This window comes from Sinohyriopsis cumingii, chromosome 18, assembly GCF_028554795.1.
Source record: "Sinohyriopsis cumingii isolate HCF-2022 chromosome 18, ASM2855479v2, whole genome shotgun sequence".
Lineage (NCBI taxonomy): Eukaryota > Metazoa > Mollusca > Bivalvia > Unionida > Unionidae > Sinohyriopsis > Sinohyriopsis cumingii.
The window spans coordinates 72,207,484-72,222,850 of record NC_142978.1 but is presented as its reverse complement, the minus strand read 5'-3'; the positions used below and the strand labels follow the sequence as shown (position 1 = coordinate 72,222,850).

General features: G+C 37.8%; 1 protein-coding gene across 1 annotated transcript; it reads left to right on the top strand.

Moving 5' to 3' along the window:
* Positions 1–6,627: 6,627 nt before the first annotated feature.
* On the top strand, positions 6,628–15,367 carry LOC149776957 (neutral cholesterol ester hydrolase 1-like). The gene is made up of 5 exons (XM_089941673.1): positions 6,628–6,954; positions 9,587–9,721; positions 12,131–12,254; positions 13,625–13,688; positions 14,349–15,367. The coding sequence occupies exons 1-5, from the start codon at positions 6,793–6,795 to the stop codon at positions 15,130–15,132; spliced, it is 1,269 nt and encodes a 422-aa protein (XP_089797799.1). The 5' UTR covers positions 6,628–6,792; the 3' UTR covers positions 15,133–15,367.

Genomic DNA, 15,367 nt, shown 5'->3' with positions numbered 1-15,367 from the left:
ACAGACCCGATTGTTATGTATAGGTATATTGTGTTTAAATTTAATTGCATGTTTATTTCTGTAAGGGTCATTTTGTAAACAACATATTTTAAATAGCTAATATTTGTTTATGATCGTAGATTATATTTTAATATAACCATCACCTGTAGGTAAACATGTTTACTTGAATTTGAGCTCAGGACATTAGTTTTCCCCTCATGATCAGATTTTCATTAGCTAACGTTTGAGTAAAAGACTGACCTTGTTTACAATTTTGAGTGCTCTAGAAATTAACTTTTGACCCTCATCCTGGTACTATTAATGTGTCCTAGGTTTGTATGTTAACGTTGTTTACATCAGAATTATTCATTTCTATATTTAACTTCGGTTGTTTTCAGATTTAATTTGAGAGGAATCTTTGCATTAAATCATTCATTGGAATTACAAAGTGCTCATTGACTTTAGGACTAATTCACTACTTTGGAATTATTATGAATTCATTCAAGGAAATTCTTCATTATATCATTGTAATACGTTAAGAATGTTGGCACATCATCACATTTAAGACCCTTGACATCGCAGCACATTCAAGATTGGAGTTCATTCGGAACACCACTGAAATTCGCTCGGAACACTCTATACTTTCGGACTTGTGACAGAACTTCTAGGACTATTTGGGATTTAATTCATAATACTGTTAAGTTCTTTTAAAATCTTACTTTGTAATCTTGGAAAATAAATTATTTGTTGAAATGTACTTCTTAGTTTTAGTGTTCTCTCTTTTCTGTTACTTAGTTTAGGACCATAGAGTCGTAACAAGTTAAAGGTATGAACAACATTTCTTCCGCGATATAGCACGTGCTGGTCAGATTACACATCTGCACATGCAAGCATGTAACAAAATCCACACTAACACCTTTGACCTCGACAGTTTTGTTGGTGAGTCGTGTTGGTAGTCAGCTTGTTTCCTTAACGGAATGAGTGTCGCTAGATCGTTTTGGCAGTCAGCTGTTTGACAGGACACAGCACTCAAAGTCGGCGTAAATATCATACGGAACTTTCATTCACCGTTGGAAGACAATAAATGATAAAATATTTTTTACCAACTGTTGGCATGACAGTCAGTCTTGACTTTTCAGAGATACCAGCGCAGTAGAAATTATGGTTATCTATGCATTTCTGAGTTGAAAGTACGTGCATAAAGCGTCAGAGTGGAAATTTCTTAGGTTTGTGTTTATTGTTTTGGTATAACCTCTTGTTAAAAGTTTTGATTCAAAAATAGTAATAACGGTCATTGTTGATTAACAGTTACCAATCAACGTTATGTTTGCGCTTCTCTGATTTTACTCTGATTGGCTGAAGTCCAGAGTCTCATTTGAATATGCTAACAGCGATACCTGAATTTAGTGTGCAAACGTTTTTACAGCAGACACTTGCACCGGAAATTGTATTTTAGTAAAATTAAGTTCCTCCATATTCTGCTTGTAATTTCTTACTTGGTCGGTGTTGTCATTGGCTGGATGTAACACAGATAAAATAGCCCATGTTTTCCACGTTGACGACAGCCTTACGTGGAATACATTTTGGCGCCGGAATACAACTTGCTCCACGAAACAGCTGATATGGGAAAATTCTCACAGTAAGTTGAGCAAATGCCTATAGGGTCCATCCTGAACTTTCTTGTGTATCATCTTCGAACTGTTTAGAGTTACATCAAATCCACTACGTATTTCGTTATCGATATCAAGGATTACAAGGGCGTTGCAAGAAATAAAAAACCCAGAGTGATTGTTTTAGAATTCATTAGTCGATTTTAGGCATGGTAACATATGCGACAAGAACGATACTGACTTTTACATCGAAATTTATCTCAGCCCGATGCTGTACTATTATTTTTTTCGATTTCAGCTCCACCAGGTTCTGTTTGAGCTTATCCGTGACGTCGTCGTCTTTAAGTTCATATTCATTAACATCATCAGATTCATCGTCGTCGTCGTCGTAGTCATCATGATGATCTTCGCCATCATCATAGATGTCATTAATTTAGTCTTTTGAAGTCTTGCCAAGGCTCTTCCGTGTGCATTTCTTCGAGTTCGTTTATGGTTAGCATGCTTCAAGAACATATTGTAATAATATACCTCTAAAATTAAAATTATTTTTTTATTTGTCACAGCTTGTAAGCCTCAGCAAGACGATTCCAGGCATGTCGGTTTAAATCTGATGGATTTTTAGGCCGATTCCAGTTAGAATTCGACAGTTTTGCGTAACTAAAATTGTTGAGAACAGAAAATTTCAAACCCACACTGTCATGATACTTTAGTTCATTGGCACATAAAGCAAATGTACACATCCATTGTAATCGAACACTGTAGGACACAACATTACACATGTCAAAATGCAAATAATTGAAAGATAGACAGGAAGTATGACTTGTTTTTGAAAGTAAGAGACGGAGTAATTTAAGCCATAGCTACAATGCGTTGTTCATATTTGATCGAGAAACAACGAGTCAGAATTTTCAACCACGTGCATCTGCATAGTACAGGGTGACGAAGTGCGTGATAACGTATTATCTGACAGCTGCAAAAAGTCAATCGCAACATGCCAGTAATGTAAACACGTCAATAAGGTGCAGCATTTGCATTTACCGTATTGACCAATTTGCTGACAGTGCAAAGGATGATTATTAGAGGAAAAATGACGAACATAAAGAGAAGAAAAACAGGGGTTTGAACACAGGTACAGGACAACAGTAAGAATAACACCTTTTTGGCAGAACACTACGAGAGAGAGAGAGAGAGAGAGAGAGAGAGAGAGAGAGAGAGAGAGAGATTTTTGAGTAGACATACGGAAATATTTCACGAGTGTAGGAAAACTGAATTGTCACAAGTGGCGATGCGATCAAATCTAGTCGCTGATGTATCTAGTCGCTGATGTATGTGTGTATGCATGCATGCATGCATGTATGTATGTATGTATGTATGTATGTATGTATGTATGTATATATATATATATATATATATATATATATATATATATATATATATATATATATATATATATATATATATATATATATATATATTAGTGTGCACGTGTGTGTGTGTGCGCGCACATAGGGGCAAGGGGGCACTTGTGTGTGTGTGCGTGTGTGCGTGCGTGCGTGCCCGTTATTACTGAATGTTGCTAAGTGTCGTGAGTCGATTTGAAAATTGGGGCTGATTTATTTTCCCCCCAACACCAGTATGTAACGCTATGGATAGGAAATAAATATGTCATGTGAGCATTGAAAATTCTTATTTACTGCATATTTATTTATTTATTTATTTATTTATTTATTTATTTAAGTATTTATTCATTCTAATGCATAAATCAGTATTAAAATCGGAGAATAGTTTTGTTTGTGAGTTTTCTTTTTTTTACTTGACTTTTAAGACTAGATAGAAATTCTGTGTGACTCATAATAATAATAATAATAATAATAATAATAATGAGGACTTTGTGTAGCGCCTAATCTTTAGAAGCTCTAAGCGCTTCACAACATTAGACAACATCTATAAGATAAAAAACATATAATGATATGATTACAAAAACAAACACCATGAAATTAGAAAACATTAAAAAACATGCTGAGAATATTTAATGTAGGAAACATTATTAGGTCTTTAAGTTTGTTCTTGCAGTCGAAATAAGTGAATTTTGAGACCCTCTTGAATGTGATCACTGTGTCTTTGCGTCTAAGTTCAGAGGGCAATTCATTCCACGTTGCTGGGTCCTGGTATGCAAAAGAACGCTGTCCATATGACTTTGTTTTCATAGTGGGAATAATGAGTATACGATTGTCAGAAGAGGAGCGTAAGTATCTTGCTGGTGTGTACACATGAGTGAGGTCGGATAGGTATGTTGGACTAGAGTCCGACAGTGAAACGTAGCACAGAAAACAAATTTTGTGTTTGATTCTGGATCGAATGGATAGCCAGTGTAGGGTACAGCGCAGCGGGGAGGTGTGCTCTGATCGTGGTACTCTAAGTATGATCCGAGCAGCTGTGTTTTGAACTTTTTGAAGTTTCTGGAGCAGATATTGAGATGAACCAGACAGAATTGAGTTACAATAGTCCAGTCTTGAAAGTACTAATGAACACACAAGTGTTTTAATGGCATCAACTGAAAGATATTTGCGAATTGAGCTGATGCGTCTCAGCTCAAGATATGCAGTCTTGCATATGTTCATGGCATGTTGGTGCAATGTGAGAGTACTGTCCAGAGCAACACCTAGGTTTCGTACTGATTGTGTGAATGTAATTTTGGTGCTGCTGATATTCATTGTTTATTGTTTGAGGTAAAGGATGTGAATGAGACATGGGCACCCGCAGGATTCTTTGTGGAGGGGGGGGGGGGGGGGCCAGGGCCGGCGCCAGACCCGCAGACCCGGCAACACTATCTGGCGCCCTAGGCAAGGTTAGATTCTGGTGCCCCCCCCCCCCGAAAATATCAATTTCAATATTTATAAACAATTAAAAAAAATTAAAAATGCGCCCAATGAAATCAGCGCCCTAGACGGCTGCCTAGTTTGCCTATATGGTAGCGCCGGCCCTGGGGGAGGGTGGGGGGTGGGGTGGGGTCAGTCATTCACGGCCGGGAGAGTTAGTATGGCAAGCAGTCTGAAACTAAAGCCAATATTTACAAAGCGCTTTGAACTTTTATGATTTCCGGGGGATCACGTGACCCTCTTGACCTATGCTGCGGGCGCTCCATGGACACCGATGTCTAATGTAAGCCATAATTTACATTTATTTGAAAAACGATATATCATAACGATACATACCATCGCTTATAAACTTAAAATATATCATAAATTGTATAAAATATCTTAAGAATTGCTCATTGTATAAGATATACTGTATGTTTTATAAAATATTTATGCTTAATAAATTGTATATAATCTCTCATTAACTATTAGACATCTGATCAACTTTACAAGATATCTTATATGCTTTTGAAGACTGATATCGCATTTTTAATTTAGACATCTTCTAAAGTTTATGACATATCTTTTAAAATTAATGAGTTGTTTGAATGAAGTCTCTGTATGAAATATCGTATTTATTGTATGGGATATCGTGTAAAGTTTTGAACAGTAATTTGGCTTGCCATAGATCAGGGGTCTCAAACTACCATTAGGGCCGCATGAGGACATGAGCCGCCTACCTTTGTTATCTCTCATGACACCTTGTGACACCAATCAGTTTGCGGGCCACAGGAAACGGCTTTTCGGGCCGGATGTTTGAGACCCCTGCCATAGATGAACTGTGGGCTTGCGTTCGTCAGTTAAACACAATTATATTTCAGTTACTGTTCGAGGTTTTGTGTATATGCATAAACCAGGGGGCGTACGGGGTAGTGGTGGAGCGGAACGCCCCTTCCCCTCAAGAATGAGCACAAAACAACATGAACGTTTCCTTACAGTTAGATGGTTAAAATTATTTACTTAAAATGCAGTAACTTCTGGGGCCCTCACGACATGGATCCACATTAGGGGTTCAGTCACAAAGACCTCTCCCTTACTTGTGGACACGCCCTCCTCCAAAATGATACTTCTGGATCCGCTACTATAAACAACTTTCAGAACCTCTTTAGAAACGATAAAACGAGGCTTCTTAAAAATACACTGAAAATAAAACGAGGCTTCTTAAAGATACATTGAAAAAAGGAGAAATTAGCGTGCCATCATTTTGAATCTTGCTTTCTGGTCGTTCGACCTACTCAAAAAATAATACATTACTACTCTTACTACTACCACGACGACGACAATGACCGCGATCATGATGACGATTACTGCTACTGCTATTACCACCACTATCACAAGAACTCAATGCAGTATCATTATTAGAAGGGCTTAGTTGTTGTACTCGTTGTTATCTTTGTTTTTCTTTCTTCCTTTGCTGTCGTTTTCATCGTGGTCGTGTTCGTCGTGTAGTTTAATGGGTAGTTAGGACTGTCATTTGATTTAGACCTAGAAAGAGAGGCACCAAAATACAGTAATTCACAAAAGTATTTCCATATACGGCATTCCTCAAATCTGTACAAAAAAAAAGGAAACCACTTTAATAGTTAAGAAAAAACTATTATCTCAAGTAATTCTGACAGCCCTATTAATTTTCAGTTCCAGTTGCATTTAAAGCTGGAAAAGAATGTTAATATGATATATTTTTACCTGTAAAGTGTTAGAATGTATGTTTCGATTCAATACACAAAGATTAGAACTCGGGTATACCGTATACACCAGTAAATGTGTACTAAGACGATGAGACCGAATTATCCAAACCATCGGGGTTTTGAATACAGGTGGGTGCAGCAAATTACTGGTTAAATGTGTCAATTCTAAAAATATGTTGAGCAGTGGTCAATGCGTATTGTCAGTATGAGCCGGTCGGGTTCTATGGCAGTTTTCTTCTGGTGTGGTGGTCATACCTTACCAAAATGAACACATATTTATAGTATGTACTCCTGGATGGTATAATGGATGAGATAAACGCGTAAACTTGGTCAATACGCTAAAGTTCGAAATTCGGTTAATCTAGTCACTCATTTCTAGTTAACATATATGTACGCATGTGTCGTCCAGCGTTTGGTCTTTGGTCCCAGCATGTGTGATAACCGTGCGAGTTTTCATCTCGACCCCTGCCCTCTGTGAAATCAGCAATGGTGCAAAGTGCAGCTGTTAACTGGAGCGGTCAAATTGTGTCGCGCATATATATGCGTTACTAAGTTTTAATCGTGTCTCTTCGCATTAGCATTACTAATTTATGTCAGATGTGCCCGGAAATAATGACCAAAGTCTTTCTTTGGACACTCGTATTAGTACTAACGGGGATATTCCTGAATTATTACACGGATACTCCCGTTCCGAAGGAAATTCCGGAAAAATGGAAAGTCCGGATCATAGATGCTTCAATGAGAACACACAGTCATATAGTAAGTAGAAGACGCACGTATTAATCAGTACATACATACATACATACATACATACATACATACATACATATTACCTACCTGTAATCCACCGGTCTAACTACAAACCTACCTACCGACCTAACCACTTGCCTGCTCGCCTGTCGTTACATACGAAACCACCCTCATTACGTCCTTCCCTGTTTATTGTTTCTTCCTAACTTATCATAACCCATTCTTTTTGATATGCCAGCAGAGAGAGAGAGAGAGAGAGAGAGAGAGAGAGGTATCTGACATATCTTTTGGCTTTCACACACACACACACACACACACTGAGCTCATTTGTTACACAAAGACTACAACATTCTGTCTATTCCAGTTTAATAATTTTACATTTTTGTGAAAAAAGAAATAAAAATTGTTTTTAAACCATGCTATAAGGTCTGGGATATGGTGAATAGGAATATATATTTCCGTGTTGACACTATCTATATTTTACAATACGTTATGTTACATTAATTAACATTTCTATTTTAAAGTTATTAGCACATTTGTTTTGGTATACTGTATTTTGTTTAGCTCGATTCTGTTCTCACGTTTAGGTTTCATACATGATTCGTGGGTTATAAATATATACAACATTATTTATAAAATACTATATCGCTCCGGTGGCCTAAGTGGTTGGAGTGTCCGCCTCGGATGCGGGAGGTCGCGGGTTTGAACCTCGGCCGAGTCATACCAAAGACTTATAAAAATTGGAGGTGCAGCTCAGCATTAAGAGATTAGACTGGTCGGACTGGTGTCAGGATAATGTGACTAGGTCGGACATGATGCCACATGTCTGCGGCATTATACTGCAGTGCTATACATCACTATACACAGCCACACTGCAGCCATCGTAGCGGCATGACTAAAATTGTTAAAGCCGCGTTAAAAATCATTGCGCGCGCGCACAGACACACACCTTATAAAAATCTAAATAAATAATGGAAGTTATATGGTTATATAACAGACAGACTCAATGTGAATAGTAAAATTTAACCCCAAAGTCTTCATTTCAAAAGTGATGATGCATCGATTTCAAGCTGAAGATGTTAAGAAATGAAATGCATTGATGTGGAAAAAGTAAAACGTCCATGAATGAGACGATACACATTCTTTAACAATATCATAGTCTATGGGTGTAGCACATATGTACAATAGTCTATGGGCGGCACCATATATGTACAGTAGTCTGTGGGCTTTACCACAAATGTACAATAAATTGTAGCAACACTCGAGTGAACTTTAACCAGTACAGTAGTGGTAACATTTCTTCTTCTTTTTTTCAAAATGTGTAACATCTGTGCGGTACACGGAAAGTTTACACTTTTGACTTGTTAAAGGCAAAGTTAAAGTTAAAAATGCTTCTGATGCACTGAATTCTCAACCAATATCACCTTAAAATCATATAAAATTCCAGAAATACTACGTGCTTAGCTTATTACTCTAGTATAGTCCGCTATACAACTGCTAGATAATATTTTAGGAACAACACGGAGCAGATATTGTTGCATGTATTCTGATTCCATATTGACCCATGAGTTTAAAAAAAAAGTTTAAAAAGCTTCAAAGGTTAATTATATATATATATATATATATATATATATATATATATATATATATATATATATATATATATATATATATATATATGGATTTTTTGTGTGCAAGCTTTTCGTAGTTTCTGATATAACAACAGATAATCTATAAGTGCGATACCCTGAGAAACTGTTGCGTTACACAGACACGCACACACACGAAGAGAGAGAGAGAGAGAGAGAGAGAAAGAGAGAGAGAGAGAGAGAGAGCGAGCGTTTGTGGATATGTGTGTGAGTGAATTTTCATGACACAAAGATTTTATTATGCTTTGCAGTTCGAAAACAATATTGAGACAGTCTTTATACATTGTACGTAACAGTCTGAAATTGGTTTGTATGGTGTTAAATGTCGTGTACAAGTTCATTAATTGTCTAATTTATATAACTGTGTAGCTTTATTTCCAAATTGTGTAAACATGCCGGTCATATCTATAAGGTGTTTACACCTTTATCGGTGTTGTCAAGATCATATTCATTCTGTATCTTTTACGATTAGTTCAGTCCTTTACGGACAGATGAATTGTGTCTGAATTTAGTCGACGATCTAAACAGCTGCATGATTATTTACCTATTATATTGATGTTGTGTGTGTGTGTGTGTGTGTGTGTGTGTGTGTTATTTGGATTCTTTTAACGTAGCTTTAACAATTTTTCAGTCATATTGCTACGATGTCTGCAGTGTGGCAGCCTATAGTGATATCTAGCACTGGGGCATCATGCCGCAGACATGTTGCATGATATCCCACCCAGTCACATTATCCTGACACCAGGCCGACCAGTCCTAACACTAACCTCTTAATGTTGAGCGCCAAGCGAGTCAGCTGTATGTACCATTTTTGTAAGTCTTTGGTATGACTCGGCCGGGGATCGAACCCACGACCTTTCGCATCCGAGGCGGATGCTCTAATTGATATTGTAAATCATATAATCTTTGAGAACTTGCTGTTATATCTGCTGTGATATAAAGTGTTAGTTTTTCTTTGACACTTTTGTTTTGTTTTGTATTGCAATTTTCAGATAAGCTTCCTTGTGAAGCTGGGAATCACGACGCACTTTTCTTTCCTGGACAGGAAGCTCTCTGATTGGTTCCTCCTGACTCAGACGACCGGATATCCATGGGGATTGTCCTTAACAGCCGACCCGTATCTGCGAGTAAATTGTTTGATCATATTTGGCTAAGATTCAGCGCTACAGTTATTATTTACCTCAGAGAGAGGGACTGGTATAAGGTGAAATTGACAACATGCACATGGGAATGAATGTTGGCATACATATATGCTATTTTCATGTACTGTGAACGCAGTTTCTTTACCTGTGGTAATTATGGAAACCTTGCACAAACTAAAGCAGACAGCTGTTTAAAATAGCTGCGCGTTTGTGCTCGAAACATAAGTTTGAACGAGTCTAGAGTACACTAACTTTAGCAGTTATCAAACACAGGAAAATTAATTTTATCAGAGTATACAATGCCGCTTCTGAAAGTGCAATAAACGAATTATGAAATAAATAGAAAGTAAAAAAACTATTGGCTACCTTTTGAAGTCAATGAAGTGAAAATGACCAAGCGAAGCTATCAACTTTTTGAAAGATACACATATGAAGTAAAGCCAAGCTGTGTACTCTATAAACCAAATTATATCCATCAATCGCACACCGAAATGAAGGGAATGAAAGTTATTTTTACAATACCTAAGGTATACACTATCCTTTCTAAAATAACCAGGATAACCAGTGAAGAAAACCTGGTAATGCTTTTAATGAAAAAAAAACAAAAAAAAAAAAAACAAAACAAACTTTAATGCAAAGTTCGAAGCTAAAGAGCGGAATCTAGCCTCTCCTTTATTTTAGACACAGCTTTTGGTATAATGCATTCATATAATGACGTTTCAGTGCTTGGAACAGTGGCGTCGCTAGGGGGGTGCGGGGGGTGAGGACCGCACCGGGTGACACCATCTCAGAGGGGTGACACCAAAATGAAAAATTGCAAATTTTACAGAGCACACACTGGTCGATCTAGTCGGATTTCATAAGCGGATAACCGATCATAGTTAAATACATGACTAGCAGGCACAGCAGTGGCGTCGCTAGGGGGATGCGGGGGGTGCGGACTGCACCGGGTGACACCATCAGAGGGGGTGACACCAAAATGACATTACTAAGGATTCTGTATGGTCTGTTACTGAAGGAGGACCATGGGGGTGACACCATGAGCTACCGCACTGGGTGACACCAACCCGAGTGACGCCACTGGCTTGGAACAAGGTTCAACTATGTGCAGTCCTTTCCATGAGTAAACAGAGACGATCTTTGTATTAGACACTTGATATATGAGACAATTTATTGTGATTTTAAAAGAAACATTGTTAGTATGATGAGATAACGAGCAGGGCCGACCTTTGGCCGATTGTACCGCGCTCACAGGAGCCCCGCGCGTTAGTAATTGTTTAAAATATATCTTTAAAGAGAAAGTAAGTTTAAAGCGATGAAAGAAAATTTTAAGTTCAATATCTTATAATTAAAAAAGAAAAACTTGTGCAGCAGTTTATTTTCAAATGCCGAGCTCATAAGTGGTCCCGCCAAAAAGATCCAAATCGGTCCCCGTATTTGCTGAGGCCGTTCCTGGATACGAGGTAAGTACCACTTTGGCACTCTAAGGAAAGAGGAAAAGCATTTTCTTAGGACGGATGTAAAGACTGCACTTAAAGTGTTGGTAACCTATATATATATATATATATATATATATATATATATATATATATATATATATATATATATATATATATATATATCATGGCGGATTACAAATTAAAAAGATACGCTTTTCTTTGCCAAAGGTGTGGACGTAGAAAATGCTGGCACGGAACAAAATCGAAGACAGCATTGAACGATTATAACGATTATTTCTGTATATATGACCTGTCCAAAACAACGATATATTTTCTTCTCAACTTCAATGCTGAAACTGGTGTACTATTTTACTAGTCAGCTTACTTCTGTGTGCTTCGACATAAAATTATTTGCCAACTTAAATTGCGTCATTTTTTCGGTTATGTTATGCACTTTTGGCATTTTAAGGTACCGTATATATTCTCCTATACATCGATTCAAATTGCAAACAACAAAGATCATTATCTGCTCTATCATAATGTGCCTGCAGATTAGGTCTATGTTGTTTGTTCTGCCGATTACTCCAATCAAACTGCACAGACCCAGATCTGCCAGCATATTGTGCGACGGCAGATCTGTATGTGCAGTTTGCAGTTGGACTCGTCTTATCAGCGAGTACTGACGGTAGTTACGATCATAAGATTATTAAGACTGCCTATTCTCTCGCCACCATTCATGTGTGTCGTGCTATCCGTCCTTGGACCAAGCGAGTGGTTCTCCAATACAACATATGTTAATATACCTTGAGAGGGATTTGTATCCTAAATTCAAATGATCTTTTACTATCAGATTAAATTAATACAAAAATCAAACGAATAATAGTTCATCCGGATATGTTTATTACTATAAGACGACGCTGGATCTTTATTGGCGTTTGTTTTCTTTTTCTCATAGATCAATGACACGGTGTTCAATTACGTCCGAGTCAAAGTGTACGAACCTCTTTCCACCATCAGGTTCGACAGACGTCCGGCTCTTGTGTATATTCATGGTGGCGGATGGAGTCTACTTTCCGTAGGTAAGTTTTCCGACCCAACTTCTCCCCACATCATGCTATTTCACCCCTCCCCGCTCCTTTTCCTCTAAACTGCAGTAGCCTCGATACGGGCCGTAGCTTAGTCCAAGTGTTTTGGCGATACTATGTTATGCTCGTCAATCTACGAGCCTGGAATTTCGTACATGCTCACTTTTGCGCAACTCCTCCGATAATGTACTCTAAATATTTGGATTTTCGATGGGAAATGGTGTATAGGTATGCGAAATGAATAAAGAATTATTCTCAGCCTCCGGAGGCGGAGTTCGATAGGAAAAATGAAAGAACAGAGATGTTCCTATTTCAAGTGGTTATTTCAAACATGAGAGATGATTGGGGACAATCCTGTTTGTTGGAGACTTCTGGTTAAAAACCTCTACTCTCTCTGTGTGTGTGTGATATTTGGATTTTTAACGTAGCTTTAACAATTTTTCAGTAATATCGCTACGATGTTTGCAGTGTGGCAGTTTATAGTGATGTCTATCACTGGGGCATCATGCCGCAGACATGTAGCATGATGTCCCACCCAGTCACATTATTCTGACACCAGGCCGACCAGTCCTAACAACACCCTCTTAATGCTGAGCGCCAAACGAGACAGCTGTAAGTACCATTTTGAAAATTCTTGGTATGACTCGGCCGGGGATCGAACCCACAGCCCCCGATTTCGGACGCTCTAACCACTAGGCCACTGGAGCGGTCCTCCACTTTGTAAACGGTGTTTTGCATGAAGGTCAGCCTTCAATACTTGACTTACGTCACTAATTAGTCCCAAGAAAGATCTGGGTTATTGATATCAGAATCACAGTGTTATGTCGTGTACCTGATAGTTTGTTAACAAACACTCCAGAATGCAAAGTTCGGTTTCCCCATTAAGGAGGCTGAGTGACCGTTATAATTCGTAACCCTACTACAGTATTGGTACTTGGTATTATCAGTCTTTATAAACAATGACTGAAATAAATTGTAACCCTGTTGCTGAAGTATGAACTTTAGCTATTCGTTTTAAATAACATCAAACATATAAACAATCATTTGCCTGTTCATTTGTAGATAAATGTTAGCATACTTCCGAACATTCGGCGACCCTATTTTCTGTCACAGTTATACCCAGCTAAATGATTTCATTTGTTATTCTGGTGGTCTTTGATACTGTTTTAAAAAAAATAAATATACTAAGTCAATCTTTAAGAATTAACTGAGTTAATATATTTTATATTATTGGATCAGATAGATTAGTAAGGTGAGTGAGTCATTAGCTGGGATCTAATTCCAACTCTTTTACAAAAACATGAGATAGAAATTGCAAGATATTTAAAACACGATATTTAATTATGGCAACCTTATCATTTTAGATAGCTATGATCCACTTATGAGGAAGATAGCACGTGACAGCGGTGTAGTAATCTTTTCAGTTGAGTAAGTAAATCCTTGTTTCTGAGCCCTGTAAAATCTTAACAGAATTTGAAATGTTTAGAAATTGATTTAACGTAAAATATTTCAATTTACTGGTCCATAAAATGCTAATAATTCGGCAAGGTCTCCAAACTGCTTTATGTGGAATCGTATTTTTTAAAATTTGTTACTTTTTGTGTGTTATAGTTTGAATGTAAATATTCCATTTTCTTTCTACTAATCAGTGGCGTAACTACCGTGGTGGCGGGTACAGCTGTACTGTGGGGGCCAGACCGTCTTGAGGGCCCGGCCCAACCAGGGGAAAAATAAGTGACAGTAAGGGGAGGGGTCGGTACAATAAGTTTAATGTGGGGCCCGTGGTGAGATAGTTACGCCACTGGTACTAATGTAAAGACTTTAACAATATGGGAAAAGACGGTACAATATTAACAACTCTAATATCAACTAGTCTTTTTGTGTTTCATTACTTAAACAGTGTTTTACCAGGAGATAAAGCAAAACCCAGCACAATCCGCAGGGAAAAACCCCTTGAAGAGCAATGCTCAGTCGCAAGCGAGACAATACATTTTCAAGTCATTTTTACAATTTAGCTGTGCCAGAAACCTTGAAGAATATTTACCAGTGTTAAGTATAATTTTCAACAAGGTCAATTTTTTTTTCCAGCTACAGACTGAGTCCACAATATCCTTACCCGGAACCTTTAAACGATTGTCTGACTGTGGTAAATTACGTCATAGCTCACGCTAGGGAGCTTCACATTGATCCCGCCCGAATAGCAGTTGGAGGCGACAGTGCAGGGGGCAACATGGCGGCTTCAATATCCATCCGTATTAAGCACAAGATCTCACTTCAGCTTCTTTTAGTTCCAGCGCTTCAAAGTTTGAATTTCAATACCACTTCTTTCATTGAGAATACAAAATATTTCAGTCAAAGTATAAACAATCCTCAGTCAGTAGTGTTTATTACAAACTATATAGGAATAAGTCCGGAATACGTGAAGGAGTTTTTGATAAATAATCACACTTCACCCGCACTAAAAAGCTCGCATTTTGCTCATAATGCAGACCAGCGTAGATGGTTGCCAAGTAAATATGTAAGAAGTGTACATTTGAGGAGTAATATTGGTGCAAAAATAGATTACGGAAATGAAGATCTGTCCAGAATCATTGAAAGTACACTTATTGACCCCTACTTTGCGCCCATGATGGCAGATGATGACATGCTTCGAGATTTGCCAGAAACATACATAATGACATGCGCATACGACATTATTCGAGATGATGGAATCATGTTCTCAGAGCGGTTGAAGGCTGTCGGTACACCATACACTCTGGTCCACTACCACGATGGTTTCCACCACGCACTGATGTTTCCACATGGACCCTTAAAGCTAGATGTTGCAGAGAGAATTGTAAAGGATCTGGTTAGAAAATTGAGGAAATTATAAAATCATAAATGTTGTTTCTGTGATATTGTAATTTATATTCAATGAAAATACTCAGCGATGAGATGTAACATTATAATATAGTACATGTTTAATCGTCATTTTCTGTTGAAGGATGATCTTAATGGCCAGTTGTAAAGAAAGCCTATTTATACGGGACATTGTTGTGTGTGTGTGTGTGTGTGTGTGTGTGTGTGCGAGAGAGTTTTGCAGCAGATGAATAAAGAACATATACTTA

Bases quoted from the DNA above. Each gene is read 5' to 3' on its own strand.
- LOC149776957 (XM_089941673.1), top strand. From the start codon at position 6,793: ATGTGCCCGGAAATAATGACCAAAGTCTTTCTTTGGACACTCGTATTA. The intron at 9,722-12,130 runs GTAAATTGTTTG...TTTTTCTCATAG, and splicing joins CAGCCGACCCGTATCTGCGA to ATCAATGACACGGTGTTCAA. The intron at 12,255-13,624 runs GTAAGTTTTCCG...TTATCATTTTAG, and splicing joins ATGGAGTCTACTTTCCGTAG to ATAGCTATGATCCACTTATG.